At 33.4% G+C, this 14920-nt stretch overlaps 1 protein-coding gene across 4 annotated transcripts in view; it reads left to right on the top strand.

Moving 5' to 3' along the window:
• Positions 1 to 13766, top strand: part of LOC111415470 (optomotor-blind protein-like) — a 97240-nt gene extending 83474 nt beyond the window's left edge. For 3 of the 4 annotated variants that reach the window (XM_071201027.1, XM_023047169.2, XM_023047168.2), the window contains exons 5-8: positions 3071 to 3217; positions 10991 to 11067; positions 11375 to 11431; positions 11493 to 13766. In XM_071201027.1, coding sequence (XP_071057128.1) covers positions 3071 to 3217; positions 10991 to 11067; positions 11375 to 11431; positions 11493 to 12477 — 1266 coding nt within the window. In that variant the 3' untranslated portion in view covers positions 12478 to 13766. The remainder of the gene's footprint in view (positions 1 to 3070; positions 3218 to 10990; positions 11068 to 11374; positions 11432 to 11492) is intronic. The other variant, XM_071201028.1, reaches the window with a different exon arrangement.
• Positions 13767 to 14920: the final 1154 nt, after the last annotated feature.

The raw sequence follows: 14920 nt of genomic DNA on the forward strand, positions 1-14920 counted from the left end.
ACATTGAGCCTTTGAACGACAATTTGCCACTAAATATGTCTCAAATGATATATTTTCAATATGACGGAGCACCAGCACATAATGCCAGAGTTGTTAGTGAATTTTTAAATACTACTACAAACTCAAGGACAGTAGAATCTAACAGGACTGCTACATCCATTGTTGTGACAGCCTACTACGTCACATCATTTTCCACGCCTAGCTGTTGTTATAGTCTATGCGTTTGCTGTGTGTTTTTAGAGGTTATATCCTAGACGTATTCATATTAGTTTTGAAGTTTTATGTTTTTAGACGTATTAATGTCTGTCATATAACCTCTAAAAACATAGACAGTTATCAGGCGTGGCAAATAGTGTGACGTAGAGTGCGGGCAACCAACCCGTAGTCGACTACAAAAATACAATGGATGTAGCAGTCCTGTTAGATTCTACTGTCCTTGCTACAAACTTTGGCAATAATTGGAAACAATGCTTTCCCTCATGGTATGGTTATCACCATAACAACATTAAGTTTTAAATACATACAATAGTTTTAGAAAGAACAAACAAATTGATACATTATATTCCATCATAGTATGTATGGTTATCACCATAGCAACATTAACTTTTAAATACATACATTAGATTTAGATGGAACAAAATGAATTTTTGTTAATTATTCAATAACCATAAGAAATATACCCCACAAACTATATATATTTGTTATCAGAAGAAAATAACGAATTATTTTAAGTCATAGCCAACTATGGTTTCCATTTAAAAAAATAAAGTTACGTCTAAAATCTCGAAAATAAAATATGGGAAAAAAAATTCTACCTACGCCACTGAATTCTTCGTAAAAAGTTGCCCATATAATGTTTTATTTATAATACACCATCTTTGATAATAAGTGAAATATTCGCGATTGTCGTTTTCGCAAAATTTTTAGTTTTTGCTGATAGGGCGAAAACAAAAGACGATAGCTGTTCGGAGTTTTCGGCATTAGCATTTTCTCGAAAAACGAGATCATGACATGTAAGCTAGTTTTTTTCTATCTCTTTTAGTTTCGGAGATAGCCTATGTGGACATCGAAATTGGGACACCCTGTACAGGGTGGTTCAAATTCGATGTCCGAATAGGCTAACTCGAAAACTATAAGAGTTAGAAGAAAAGTAGCTGACATGTCATGATCTCGTTTTTCGAGAAACTGCTAATGCCGAAAACCTCATAGCGCTATCGTCTTTTGTTTTTCTGCTGGAGGGCTTAAGAATAGAATGTGAATTTCGCAGTTTTTGGCCAAAAATGCATTATACGTATTATACACCACTAGAAAGAGCAGGAAATTTTCGATAAGATAGATATGGTTCTAGAGTTTTTTCCCTATCAAATAAAAAAGTTGTTTAGAGGAAGAGTATTTAAGCGTTTCTGCGTGTAGGGGTGGACATTAAGGGTGATTTAAGCATGACGCCGATAGATATTGACCGACGAAATCCCGGATTAAGATAGCTGAAGGAGCGCCTTTTCTGACTGTGATAACAGTTTTTTAAAATTCGGTTTCATAACAATCGCACAATTCCTTGAAGTTTGGTAATTTTGAGCTATTTTAAGTGCAGCGCGGTGCTTTTAGATAGAGAAAGATTGAAGCTTTCAAGTGGTGCGTTTAGTTTTTGGCTATCTCTAATAATAAGGAAGATATCAGCTAAGTTATTCGGACATCGAATTTGAACCACCCTGTACAGAGTACAGAGTTTCGGTTGGGTTGTGACATCTTCAGGGTGTTAAATGTGCCGAAAATTCCGAGTTAATCGCAGTTATGGATCGTAAGTAAGTTTCTCACGGATGTAGTTCTTCTCGGGAGTTTGAAAGTCCACTTTAAAGTGGAGAGGGGCGTAATTGGACAATAACGAACGCCGTCACGTATCGTGTCAAAAATCACTTGCGCGCTAACGACGCAAGCACTAAATCAAAAGCGGCCTTAACATTCGGATCACACCTCATCCTCGACTCTTTGGTACGCGAGTCCTCCTTCTTCGCTACGTGAGAGAAGGAGAGAAGTTTGTCGTCGGCGGGTCGCTTCAAATAGAGCAATTCATCCAGTTTTCCTTCGTTGAAGGAATATAAGTAAGAGGAGGCGAAAGAAGAGTCTAAGTAAGTTGGTTGGGTGGGGTGAGGCGCGTCGCGGCATCCAAATGTTCGAATTATGCAGAGAGACCGCGGTTTCGGGCCCCCAACAAGAGATGACTTGATAATTGCGATGCACAAAACCGGCGAGGAATATAAATATGAGTGTGTGTTGCGCCGAAGACGACGAAGACGACGATTTTAATATCGGCGCGACTTGTTTATGTTGATTATATTTTCGCGATCAAAGCCGACCGACCGGATGCCGCAACCGTCGCGACCGTCGCGCCATCCCGCGGCTTATTAATTAGCGGACCACCTCTGGATTACGGCGAAAACGATGCCTTTCGGTCGTAAAAACTGAAAAAGAGGAGATCACGCAACACGCATTTCATTTCGCGTCTTTTTTCCCTTTCTTTTCCTCCCAAATCATCCAAGACGGTCTTCTCGTAATTATTATTATTTTTTTTTTAAATTTAATAAAAATTAAAACGATTTTGATTATGAATTTTAAAGTATTTTCTCTTTTGTTTAAGATGCAAGTAAGTAAACCGTGAGGAACCGAGGAGCCCCAAAAACCGAGGTCTGACACGCTTTCTATCTTTTTTTATCCTTTCAAAAAAAGAAAGATTTCGCTCGCTCGTTCATTCAAATCGGAGCGATTCGACAGAAATCGCAATAAGTATCAAAAACGACGTTTTTTAAAAAAATCCGCGAGACCTCGTTATTCTAAAAAGCACACGCCGTATAAGCACAAAGAGAAAGAAGAGACGGACAAGTCCTTCACGGGCATGAATATTGCATAAAGCTGTCAGTTTCCGTCTCGCCCGCTTTAATTTTTTTTTCTTCGACTCAAAATATCGCAAAAATTTAGATATCGCCCCCCTTTTTTTACATATTTCAACATTAATCAAAAAGATCAATAAAAAAAAGATTTTTTTTAATAAGATTTACTTATTCTTATGTTCCAGACGATATTAAACTCAATGCACAAATACCAACCTCGGTTCCACCTCGTCAGAGCAAACGACATCCTAAAACTACCATACTCAACGTTTCGGACGTACGTCTTCAAGGAAACCGAATTTATCGCAGTGACAGCGTACCAAAACGAAAAAGTAAGTAGAAAAAATCACTTTCAATTTTTTTTTGATGCAAGTATGCAACCAATATTACAATATGCGTATTGCAATACGACTATTGTCATGTTGGTTGCATACTTGTAATGATAAAGTCGGGTACGATTATTAATTAACACACTGTAGAATTAACACAAGATCGAGAACTAGAATCATTCGGGTTTAGCCGTCTTAAGAGACGTGCGGCTAAATCCGAATGATTCTAGTTCTAGATCTAGTGTTAGTTCTAGTTTTACATTATCACTAGAATTAACACAAGACCTAGAACTAGAATCATTCGGGTTTAGCCGTCTTGAAAGACTTGCGGCTAAATCCGAATGATTCTAGTTCTAGGTCTAGTGATAGTTCTAGTTTTACATTAGTATTATCACTAGAACTATCGCTATCGTTAAATCCGAATCATTATCACTAGAACTAACACAAGACCTAGAACTAGAATCATTCGGATTTAGCCGTCTTAAAAGACGTGCGGCTAAATCCGAATGATTCTAGTTCTAGGTCTAGTGATAGTTCTAGTTTTACATTAGTATTATCACTAGAACTATCGCTATCGTTAAATCCGAATCATTATCACTAGAACTAACACAAGACCTAGAACTAGAATCATTCGGGTTTAGCCGGTCTTAAAAGACGTGCGGCTAAATCCGAATGATTCTAGTTCTAGGTCTAGTGATAGTTCTAGTTTTACTCTAGCATTATCACTAGGACTAACACAAGACCTAGAACTAGAATCATTCGGGTTTAGCCGTCTTATGAGACGTGCGGCTAAATCCGAATGATTCTAGTTCTAAATCTAGTGTTAGTTCTAGATTTGCACTATCACTAGAACTAACACAAGACCTAGAACTAGAATCATTCGGGTTTAGCCGTCTTAAAAGACGTTGCGGCTAAATCCGAATGATTCTAGTTCTAGGTCTAGTGATAGTTGTAGTTTTACTCTAGCATTATTACTAGGACTAACACAAGACCTAGAACTAGAATCATTCGGGTTTAGCCGTCTTGAGAGACGTGCGGCTAAATCCGAATGATTCTAGTTCTAGGTCTAGTGTTAGTTCTAGTGACAGTGGTAGGTAGTGCTAGTTAGCATAAGATATTACTATGATAATTCTTATTACAGTAAAACTAGAACTAACACTCTACCTAGAACTAGAAATTTCGGGTTTAGCCGTACGTCTGAAGACATGGATATATTTTCTTAACACATTGATTACTTAATTAATATAATATAACTGTTTGATTGAAATTTTTACGATATTCCAAAAATATTTCTCAAAATTTATCTAAAAAATCATCTATTTTCAAATTATAGAGATTTATTTGTATATTACTTAACACATTAACTATAAAGTGTGAAAATTATAACCAAATTTCTTTTAATAACAGTTCTATGATGTCGGAATTTCCAAAATTAAGCTTATTTATGCTGATATTAACGAAGAAAAAGAAATAATTTGAAATTAATGTAATATTTATATCTATAAAATTCAGTAAACCATAAATTGCTATTATTTATGATTAATGCACTCCAATAATATACAACCAATCAGAGTAACGATCGTTTAAAATTTCGACCAATAACGTGAATTTCTAAGTGGATAAAAGTTACCTAGGTTTTTCAACTGAATAAATCACACGTGATATTTTATAACTATAACTGATAAAAACGCGACTACCATATATATACTTTTGTTTACGTCACATTTTTGACAACTATAATTAAGTCAAAAATAGTTAATAAATAATTAAAAATTGTTGATAAATTGTGCAATTGTCGTGTATTAATCTCCCTAAAATACGCTCGAGCTTGATTTTAAATCAGGATAATTTTATTTTTAATTCACTCAAGTTTTGTTACCCTTTGGAAATAACTCTCAATCAAAATCAAAAGATAAAATCGCTCCAGCTAAAGCTGTCGCGATTTTATCATGCTTTTGATTTCGAGTTATTTCCATGGTAACAAAACTTTCGTGTAAAAATAAAATTATCCGATTAAAAGTCAAGCTCTTGTGTATTTACCCCCGAATATTTTCTTAACGCATTGACTACTTAATCAATATAATATAAGATTTAGATAGAAATTTTTAAAATATCTCAAAAATTTTTCTCACAATATTTCCAAAAATTGATCTATTTTGAAATTATCAAGAATTATTGATATATCACGTAACACATTAACTGCTAAATATGAGAGTTATGCATAAATTTATTTTAGTAATGATTTTACAATGTCAAAATTTATAAAATTTAAATCATTTCCGCCTATATTAATGAAAAAAAGTAAAATCTTCAATTTTATTTTAACACATTAACTACCCGTTGAATATTAAGATCTAATATAAGCAATAATCAATTAAATTTGAAGCAAATACGATATCTATCTCTATACAAATTTAGTAAACGATAAATTATTATTATCTATGCATATTTTCTTAACACATTGATTACTTAATCAATATAATGTAAGTGTTAGATTAAAATTTTTGTGATATTCCAAGATTTAGATAGAAATTTTTAAAATTTGTCATAAATTCTTCTCACAATATTTCCAAAAATTGATCTATTTTGAATTTATAAAAAGTTATTGATAAATTACTTAACACTTTAACTACCAACTATAAGAATTGTTCCAAATTTATTTTAGTAACGATTTTACGATATCAAAATTTCTAAAATTTAAGTCATTTAAGTTATATTAATTAAAAAATAAATATAGTCCTTGGCTTTTTGTTAACACATTGACTACCATATGTTAGAAATCGCTTAAATAAGTTATAATATGATTTTTAATAATTAATCAATCTCGGTAATTAAAAATTAAGTATTTATCCATCCCATATGCAGGTAGATAATTTGCTAAACATAAATTGGTATGATAATACGCATGACTTAGCTACACATAGATTATCACTCTTAACAAGCACCCTAGAAGCTGAAAGTTCGAGATTTTCTTATTACAATTTGAAATTGTCTACATAACACCTTTTTGGAGTCTTATCTAGCAATCTGTGCATATTTCAAATGATATCCAAGATCATTTTATCTTACAAAACATTAAGTTCCTATAGTGCAGATGTAATGAAATGTCTAAGAAGCCACTCTCGGCCTAACAATACTAATCGCTTGGAAAAACGTCTTATTTAAACGACTTTTAGTTCTGTGACATGGTGTCCACGTTGGGATCACATGGAGTGGATTATTTTGAATAAAATTACTTCAATAGACGACATCAAATTGATAACTGGACAAAAAAAAATCACTTTCTACATCGATGCACACTTCAGTCCTTAGGTTGTATGACTGTTTTAGGTTCAGGGCTAAACCCAAAACTTCTACTTCTTGGTCTAGTGTTAGTTCTTGTTTTACACTAGCACTATCACTAGAACTAACACAAGACCTACAACTAGAATCATTCGGGTTTAGCCGTCTTAAAAGACGTGCGGCTAAATCCGAATGATTCTAGTTCTCGGTCTAGTGTTAGTTCTAGTTTTACACTAACATTATCACTAGAAGGAACACAAGACCTACAACTAGAATCATTCGTGTTTAGCAATACTGAAAGACGTATGTCTAAACCCAAATGTTTCTAAACGGCTAACAACATCTAGAATTTTTCTAGTGTAATTTTATAGCTAAAAATAGATTATAGCTAAAACTTAAAAAAAAAAAGAATGAAAATAAATGATTTGGTTATTAAACATGCTCGAGCATGTTCCCTCATAATCCTAAGATGCGATGAAATTAATCAGACTTTAAACTGCGCGGCGTCGTAATTAGCCCCCCTAAATAATTAACGTATCTGAAAGCGGCGAGAAAGCGCAAGAAAGAAGAAGAAACTGGAATTGAACGGCGAAGTGGGAAAGAGATGGGACGTCTTTTCGTGAAGGCCGCGAGTGTCTCTGATAAATGCTTACCGCTCTCCGCAATTATTATAATCAGCCGCTAAACGTCCTGTCAAAGGACGCCGCTTGTGTCGGCGGCTCGCTAAAAAGAGACGCGCGTGCGCACGTTTCTCGGCGTACCGTTTTTTTTTACGACCGCGTTTTCCGTACGTGATCGCTTAACGACCTCGTTCACGTTAGAAATAGTAATAGTTTCGCGATCGGCGCCTCCTAGTTGTTCGAATCGACACCCGACATGGCCGTATTTGGACTAAAAATGAAACACTGCCAGTGGCGGAGGGGGTTAATAATAAAAAAAAAGTTGTACCCTTAAATTAATATTTGTTGTGAATTAAATTAATTAATATTAGTAATATAAAATAAATAAAATTTTTATCAAAAATATTCTTAAATAATAAATTCAGATATTTATGTCACTTTTTTTTCCAGTGGCGTAGAGGGTAACAAAATTGGACCAAAACACAATAAGTTAACAAAAAAATATTTATAGAAAATAATAATTTATTATAATATTTATTAATTTAAAAATTTATCATTTTTCTAAAACCCGTAATATTTTTATTCCATTGCCAAAATTGGATTGTATACACTCGCCGTATTCAGTAGGCCATTCTGCACATTTTGATACCAAGTAGAACGTATTATGACGAATATTTTATATTTTATTAAATTTTTTCCGTTTTTATATAAAATCTCTTTCTTTACTAAAATGACGATTTTTAGCTTTAAGCCGAGGTCGCTTGCGGCCGAGGCAGTGCTTCAATTACGTTTTATCTTAAAGGTGCTCTATTGCATAGGCACTTTTTAACTGTACCTTTTTGACATTTCTAATATTTCCAAGATTTGTTATGGTTTTAATGGTTTCTGGAACTTGTTAGTTATATATGACCATCTTCGACACTTTTTAAGTATGCCTGATTTTTTTTGACACTATCAACCCAACACCACCAACCATTTTTTTAAGTTTTTGATGTTTCTTGCCACTTTTTAACATCACCGAGTTCTTTTTGACATTTCTGATACTTTTTATACTTAAGAACTCAACTCAACTTGACACTTTTGACAATATCCAGTAGTTTTTATGCTTACCTTGACCTTTTTGACATTTATGACACCATTAACCCAACACAATCATCTTTGATGTCTTCACTATTTCTATATTTCCAAGATTTTTGAAGTTTTTAATGTTATTGCCACTTTTTAACTTCACTGGGTTCTTTTTGACATTTCTTATACTTTTTGAACTTAAGAACTCAACTCAACTTGACACTTCTGACAATTTTCAGTAGTTTTTATGCTTACCTAACTGTTTTTGACGTTTCTGACACTTTATGACATTGTCGACCCAACACAATCAGCTTTGATATCCTCACAATTTTGATTTTTTTCAAGGATTTGTAAATAATTGATGTTTTCTGTCACTTTTTAACTACACCAGATACCTTTTGACAACTGACACATTTTTTAAATTTAATAACTCAACTGTTGATAGTTTTTAGCAGTGTCTACACTTACCTAATTGTTTTTGACATTTTTGACACTTTAAACCCAATACAGCCACTATTAGCCCAACACACTCATCTTTAATGTCTTCACAAATTTGTTATTTTCAAGGATTTGTAAGTTTTTTGACATTTCTGACACTTTTTTAACATTGCCAATCCTACACAATCAACTCTGATGTCTTGACAAGTTTTATATTTGTAAGAATTTGCAACTGACAGTTTTTGAATTTATAAACTCAACCCAATCTGATATTTTTGATGCTTTTTGGCAGTTTTTATGCTTACCTAACTCTTTTAGACATTTTTGACACTTTTTGACTATCAACCCAACACAATTATTAGTAAATGTAAATTATTGTAAATTTTTGATGCTTTCTGTTACTTTTTACCTTCACATGACTCTTTTTGATATTTTATAGCAATATTTACACCTACCTAACTGTTTTTTGGCATTTTTGACATTCTGAACCCAACACAATCATCTTTGATGTCTACACAAATTGGACATTTCCAAGAATATTTAAGTTTTTGATAATTCTGACAATTTATTGAATTTGAGAACTCAACTCAACCTGACATTTTTATACTTATCAAACTGTTTTTGACATTTTTGATACTTTGAACCCAACACAATCATCTTTGATCATTTTTTAATTTCACCTGATTCTTTTTTATACTTCTGATATCTTTTCAATTTAAGAACTCCATTCAGTCTGATCTGATATTTTTGATATTGCCAATTCAACACAATCATTTTTTGATGCTTTTGTTGATCAAATTTTTGGAATTTTTGATAATTTCAAAATTTCTGGCACTTTTAATACCTTTCAATAATTTTTAACATTACTGACTTTCTCTAACATATCTCACTTTTTCAACTTTTTTTTATTATTTTTGATACTTTGAGCAATTTTTGTTGTTATCTGACATTTTTGACAGTTTTTTTTTAAATAATTTAAGCTTTCCTGACTCTCTAACATTTCTGACATCTTTTGAAACAGTTTTTGAACCCAACCCCTTTTTTTTTTGATACTTTTGACACTTTAAATCTTTAACTTTTGAAACAATTTTAAGCAATATCTAGCAGTTTTTAATATTTTCGACAATTTAAACAATATTTAATGATATCTAACGTTTTAAACATTTTTTGGCACTTCTGACACTTTTTGACACTTGACACTTTTTTATAATATCAACCCAATTTAAACAGCATTAATGATATATAAGTTTTTAGACACTTTTTGATATCATCAACCCTTAATATCATCAAGGTTAGACATATTATACATCATATACATCATATCATCGTACTTCAAGCTGAGATGATAATAATTGAGTTTAAAAGCAATTTTGGAATTACAATACTTGCTCCGAATGGCTCTCTAATTCGCAATTACTCCTAATATCACTTTGAAATGGTTCGGAATAGCTCCGAATTGCTCCTAATGGCTTTTAACGATTTCCAATATTACCCTTTGTGTTCCTAAACGTTTTATAATGTGTGTAAAAATGTGACACTTTTTTATAATATCAACCCAATTTAAACAGCATTAATGATATATAAGTTTTTAGACATTTTTTAATATCATCAACCCTTGATATCATCTAGGTTAGACATATATATCATATCATTCTTCATAATTACTCCTAATATCACTTTGGAATGGTTCCGAATAGCTCCGAATTACTCCCAATGGCTTTTAATAATTTCTAATGTTACCTTTTGCGTTTTTAAACGTTTTATAATATGTATGAAAAGCGACACATAAAATGTGTAACATATTTTAATTACAATACTTGCTCCGAATGGCTCTCTAATTCGCAATTACTCCTAATACCACTTGGGAATGGTTCCTAATGGCTTTTAACAATTTCTAATGTTACCCTAAACGTTTTATAATGTGTGTGAAAAGCGACGCACAAAATGTGTTACATATTTTAACATTTTTATGATAGTTATTAAATAATTATCAAAACGCATGTAACGATTAATTATGGAATTATTCAAGCAGGCGCTGACGCACTGGGTATTTAATTTAATCCGACAGCGGTACAACGCGGCCGCACGTTAATTACTCGTTTAATTACCGACTTATGAATATTAAACGTTGAGAGTAGACCGCGCGCACACCAAACAGAAACAACAACAAAAAAAGAAATCGAAATACGAATACGGCCGCCTTCTTCCAATTAGCCAAGCGCACGTAGACTCAAGATAATTAGCCTAATTAACGACCCCTTCAAGAACTCACCATATCATCACAACAAGAAGTTTCGACTTTTTCTTCTTCTTCTTTAACGTGTTGCGTAAAACAACGAAAATTATTGATTTTGGTTTTTTGTTGCAGATCACTCAGTTGAAAATCGACAACAACCCGTTCGCCAAGGGATTTCGGGATACCGGAGCTGGTAAACGGGAAAAAAAGTAAGTAAAAAAAAAATAAGTAATCTAAAAAGGGGGATTTAAAAGTAACCGCGGGGTGCCAACATCGGGGGTGTAAATTAAAAAGGATGACTTCATCGGCCGCGACCTTAAACAAATGGGGCGAATTTTGCCCTCTAATTTTCGATTCCCCCGAAAGGGACCGTTTAGGGTCACTTTAAATTTTAAATCGCGGATAACTCAAACCCCATATAGAATCCGACCACTAAATTTAAAGGTTACTAAAATCCTTAATGTAGGGGTCTTTTGATACCAATTAATTTTGAAATAATTTAATTTTTGTTCACAGTTTTTCGCATAGTAGTAGTACGGTCACCTCAAGAGTCCCCTACAACCATGCCTTAAGGTAGTTAACAAAAAATTGTAAAATCTCGAAATGTTTGGTTTGATTAAATTTTTTTTTGCAGACAATCGATGCTTGCCAGTACAACTCGCCATGGGGAATTGGAAAAACCCCCGTCATCGCATCCCCTCCCCGCGAGGATGTCAGCAGATAGCAGCACCACAGTGAGCAAAAACGATGATTCAGAATTAGACGTGGTGGGGACCGCGGATAGCCCGCGCCCCGGTGGGCTAAACCACCCCATCTCCTCATCAATCGGGGTTCATTCGCAAGACGATGAGGTGCGAAAACGTCTCCACGACGATTCCGGAAGCGATAGCAGCTGTGAATCCCCGAATTCGACCGCGTTTAAACCCCGCTCGAGTAGCCCCAAAGAAAGCTCCGCGGGGCCGTCGACGACGCAAAGTGGGGAGTATCCATCGCCGAATATAAGTGTTGGCCCCCCGATTCATCCCCCGCCCCACTTATTACCGTATTTGTACCCCCCCGGGATGTATCAACATGGAGCGCCCCCTTTCGGCCCTCCTTTAAGCCTTTTCACCGGATCCCCAAATCCGGTTAATCCCAGTTTGTTATTTAACGCCCAATTAGCGTTGGCCGCGCAACATCCGGCTTTATTCTCCCATTACTCAAACTTAGCGCACCCGAATCCGCATCATTTGTCGCCGACATCGCCATCTATGCACTCGACGAATCATCATCACCTAAAAAGTAGTCACCACCGGTTTACGCCGTACACTTTGCCGAATACGAGTAATAGCAACTCAGCTTTTGAAACGGTTACGCCATCCTCACATAACTTGAATAGGAGCTTGTCGAATTCGCCGATTTCCGGGTCGAGATTGGGGAGGAGCGATTCGTTGTCGCCTCAACCTCAAAGAACAACGCGCGAGGGAAGCGAATCCCCGAAGAATAACGAAGTGTCGATGTCGCCGAGCGATTTGAAAAGCATAGAGAAAATGGTGAACGGTTTGGATGTGAAACAGACGCAGATTAATGTTGGTGGTGGTGGAAACTCAGTGACTGAGGAAGTTTGTGACGCTAAATAGTGCAAAAATGATTAAGATTGACTAAAAATTAAAGTTAAGAGAAGTAATGAAAAGATTAAAAAATTGAGATTGGAGGGGAATTGAAAAAAAAATCGATTAAAAGTGCAATATAATAAAAAAACTTGCCTGAAGATGAGAAAAAATTCGAAATCAGTAAAATTGAAATCACAAAAAAAAATTTTAAATGTGCAATATAAATTCCGAAAGTTCATAAATACCGAAATTCCCCCCAAAATCAAAAATATGTATTTAATCGCGTAAAAAAGTGCTTTTTCTAGAAGTACAAATCGTGAGAGCGAATTTTTTCGTTTTTATTTTGTTGGTGCTACATCCCAGCGCTTGTATTCCTCCTTTTTGTTTCTTAAGGAAAGCAGCAAAAAAGTAGAAACTTAGACTCATAATTAATAAAAAAAAATTGATTTCCGAGAGACTGTACGATTTCTTTTTGCGCGTCCTGTACACGGTTATGTAAAGATGTAAGGGATGTACAGCGCGCCGCAAAAGTTCCTGTTCGTTTAATTCGTAACGATTTAATTTAATAAAAGTAAAATAAAGTCGCATGTAAATATTTAGGATTAAAAATGAATTAATCGATAAAAAAAGATCGTTGGAAGGCGACGAAAAAGATTAAAAATTATAAATAAAATAACTTTATATAAAGTATAAATATTATAAATAACGTTTTGTAAATAAACAAAAAAAAATGGAAATGAAATGATGAAAACGTTTCGTTTTAGTTCTCGTAGACGTTGTAGGTGTGCGCCGTTTGTAAAAAGTAAAAAAAATTAAAGTAAAAATAAAAATAAAACACCCTGTATATTTCCGCGAGAGATAAACTGTACAATAGGAATTTATTTATGTAATAATAAAACGAATAAGAAAATCAATAAATTGAGAAAAGAAAGTTTTTTGAGATGATCCAAGCAATAAATAAATTAAAAATGAAAAAACGGAAATATTTGATGAATACTAATAAATAATAACAAAGAAACAAAAAAAAAACTGCTTGCTGTGGTAATAAACGTAGATCCACTACTTCTCTGTTCCCTTTTTTATATGCGCGTAGTTTGTACACGAAAATTACAAAAAAAAAATGATTAAAATAAAATAAAATAAAAATAGGCGACGAAGATGACGACGATGATGACGAAGAAAAAGGAATAAGAAAAACAACGGCCGCAAATACAAAATTGTACAATTTAAACTTGTATCTGTGAATATTAAAAATTTCAAAACGAAATACAAACTGAAAATTCCTATAGAAAATAAAAAAAAAACTATGAGTTTTATTAATTTTTTTTTTATTTTTATCCTAACACAACTTTGAGTAATAAATAATGAAGGTAAGTATTAAATTAGCAATAAAAATGAAATAATTAAGAAAAACCTGAAGATGATGAATCTCCGAAATCTGTATGATATAATTTTTTTAAAATATAAAGTATTAATTGGCCCCAATTTATTGTAATTTAAAGTTGAGATGTTATTGGGTTCATATTTAACCCTATAATAACGTAACTAAGACTACAATCTACAAAATATGTCAATATAGCCACAAAGCTTAAACTCATGTACAAAGTAAGTCAAGCTAACTCCTAAGGAATTTCTATCCAATCTAAATCAACTTCTAAATTATTAACTTATTTTGCTTTTATTTAACTTCTTATACAAATTGTTATATTAGACATGGCAGATGCAGTTTTGCTTTTTATGAAAGTTTATTACCGTGGAGGATTATGAACGAGGTTCTATAATGAAGCTTCATAAAGATGAGACGTTAAAAAAGTACTGCCTCGGTCGCAAGCGACCTCGGCTTGGACATTGCAACGTTCTTATATAAATAGCTACGGATACTGAGGCAAGAAAGGTGTATTTTTGCTAGTTATAACGGGTTATAGCCGAGGTCTCTTAATAGAACTCTTATTATATGGCAATCTTATTATATAGGGTGTCCCATGTAAGTGGCAAAGTACATAAATGTCGTTAAGAAGCCTTCCTTAGACAAAAATTTTATGAAATTTACCACACTATAAACGGAAAATATTTTTATATATACAACATTAACATATATTATTTTAAACGGAATAATATCGTTTTTATTGCGTGTTCTGATTTTACACACCAAAATATGTTGATACTTAAGGTATGTTAATTAGAAGCTTTTTTAGTAATTAACACTGTGTTCTTTAAATCTGAATTTCTTAACGACTGATTTAGCTAGAAAGTCCAAATTTGTACTATTTGTTGCTTGGATATCGTTAAATAGAGTGCCAATGGTTACATCGGTCTATCTTATAGAGGTGCTCAAAAATGTGACTACAGTTTTACCATATTCACTTGTTAAAAAATCGAAAGTTGCTTATCAGATAGAGAATTTAATTCTCTACATATCTTTAGTACATGTCCCTATACCTATCAGTTCGAGTTTTTGAGATATTGTGGA

The sequence above is a fragment of the Onthophagus taurus genome, unplaced genomic scaffold (genome assembly GCF_036711975.1).
Source record: "Onthophagus taurus isolate NC unplaced genomic scaffold, IU_Otau_3.0 ScKx7SY_16, whole genome shotgun sequence".
In the NCBI taxonomy this organism is placed as follows: Eukaryota; Metazoa; Arthropoda; class Insecta; order Coleoptera; family Scarabaeidae; genus Onthophagus; species Onthophagus taurus.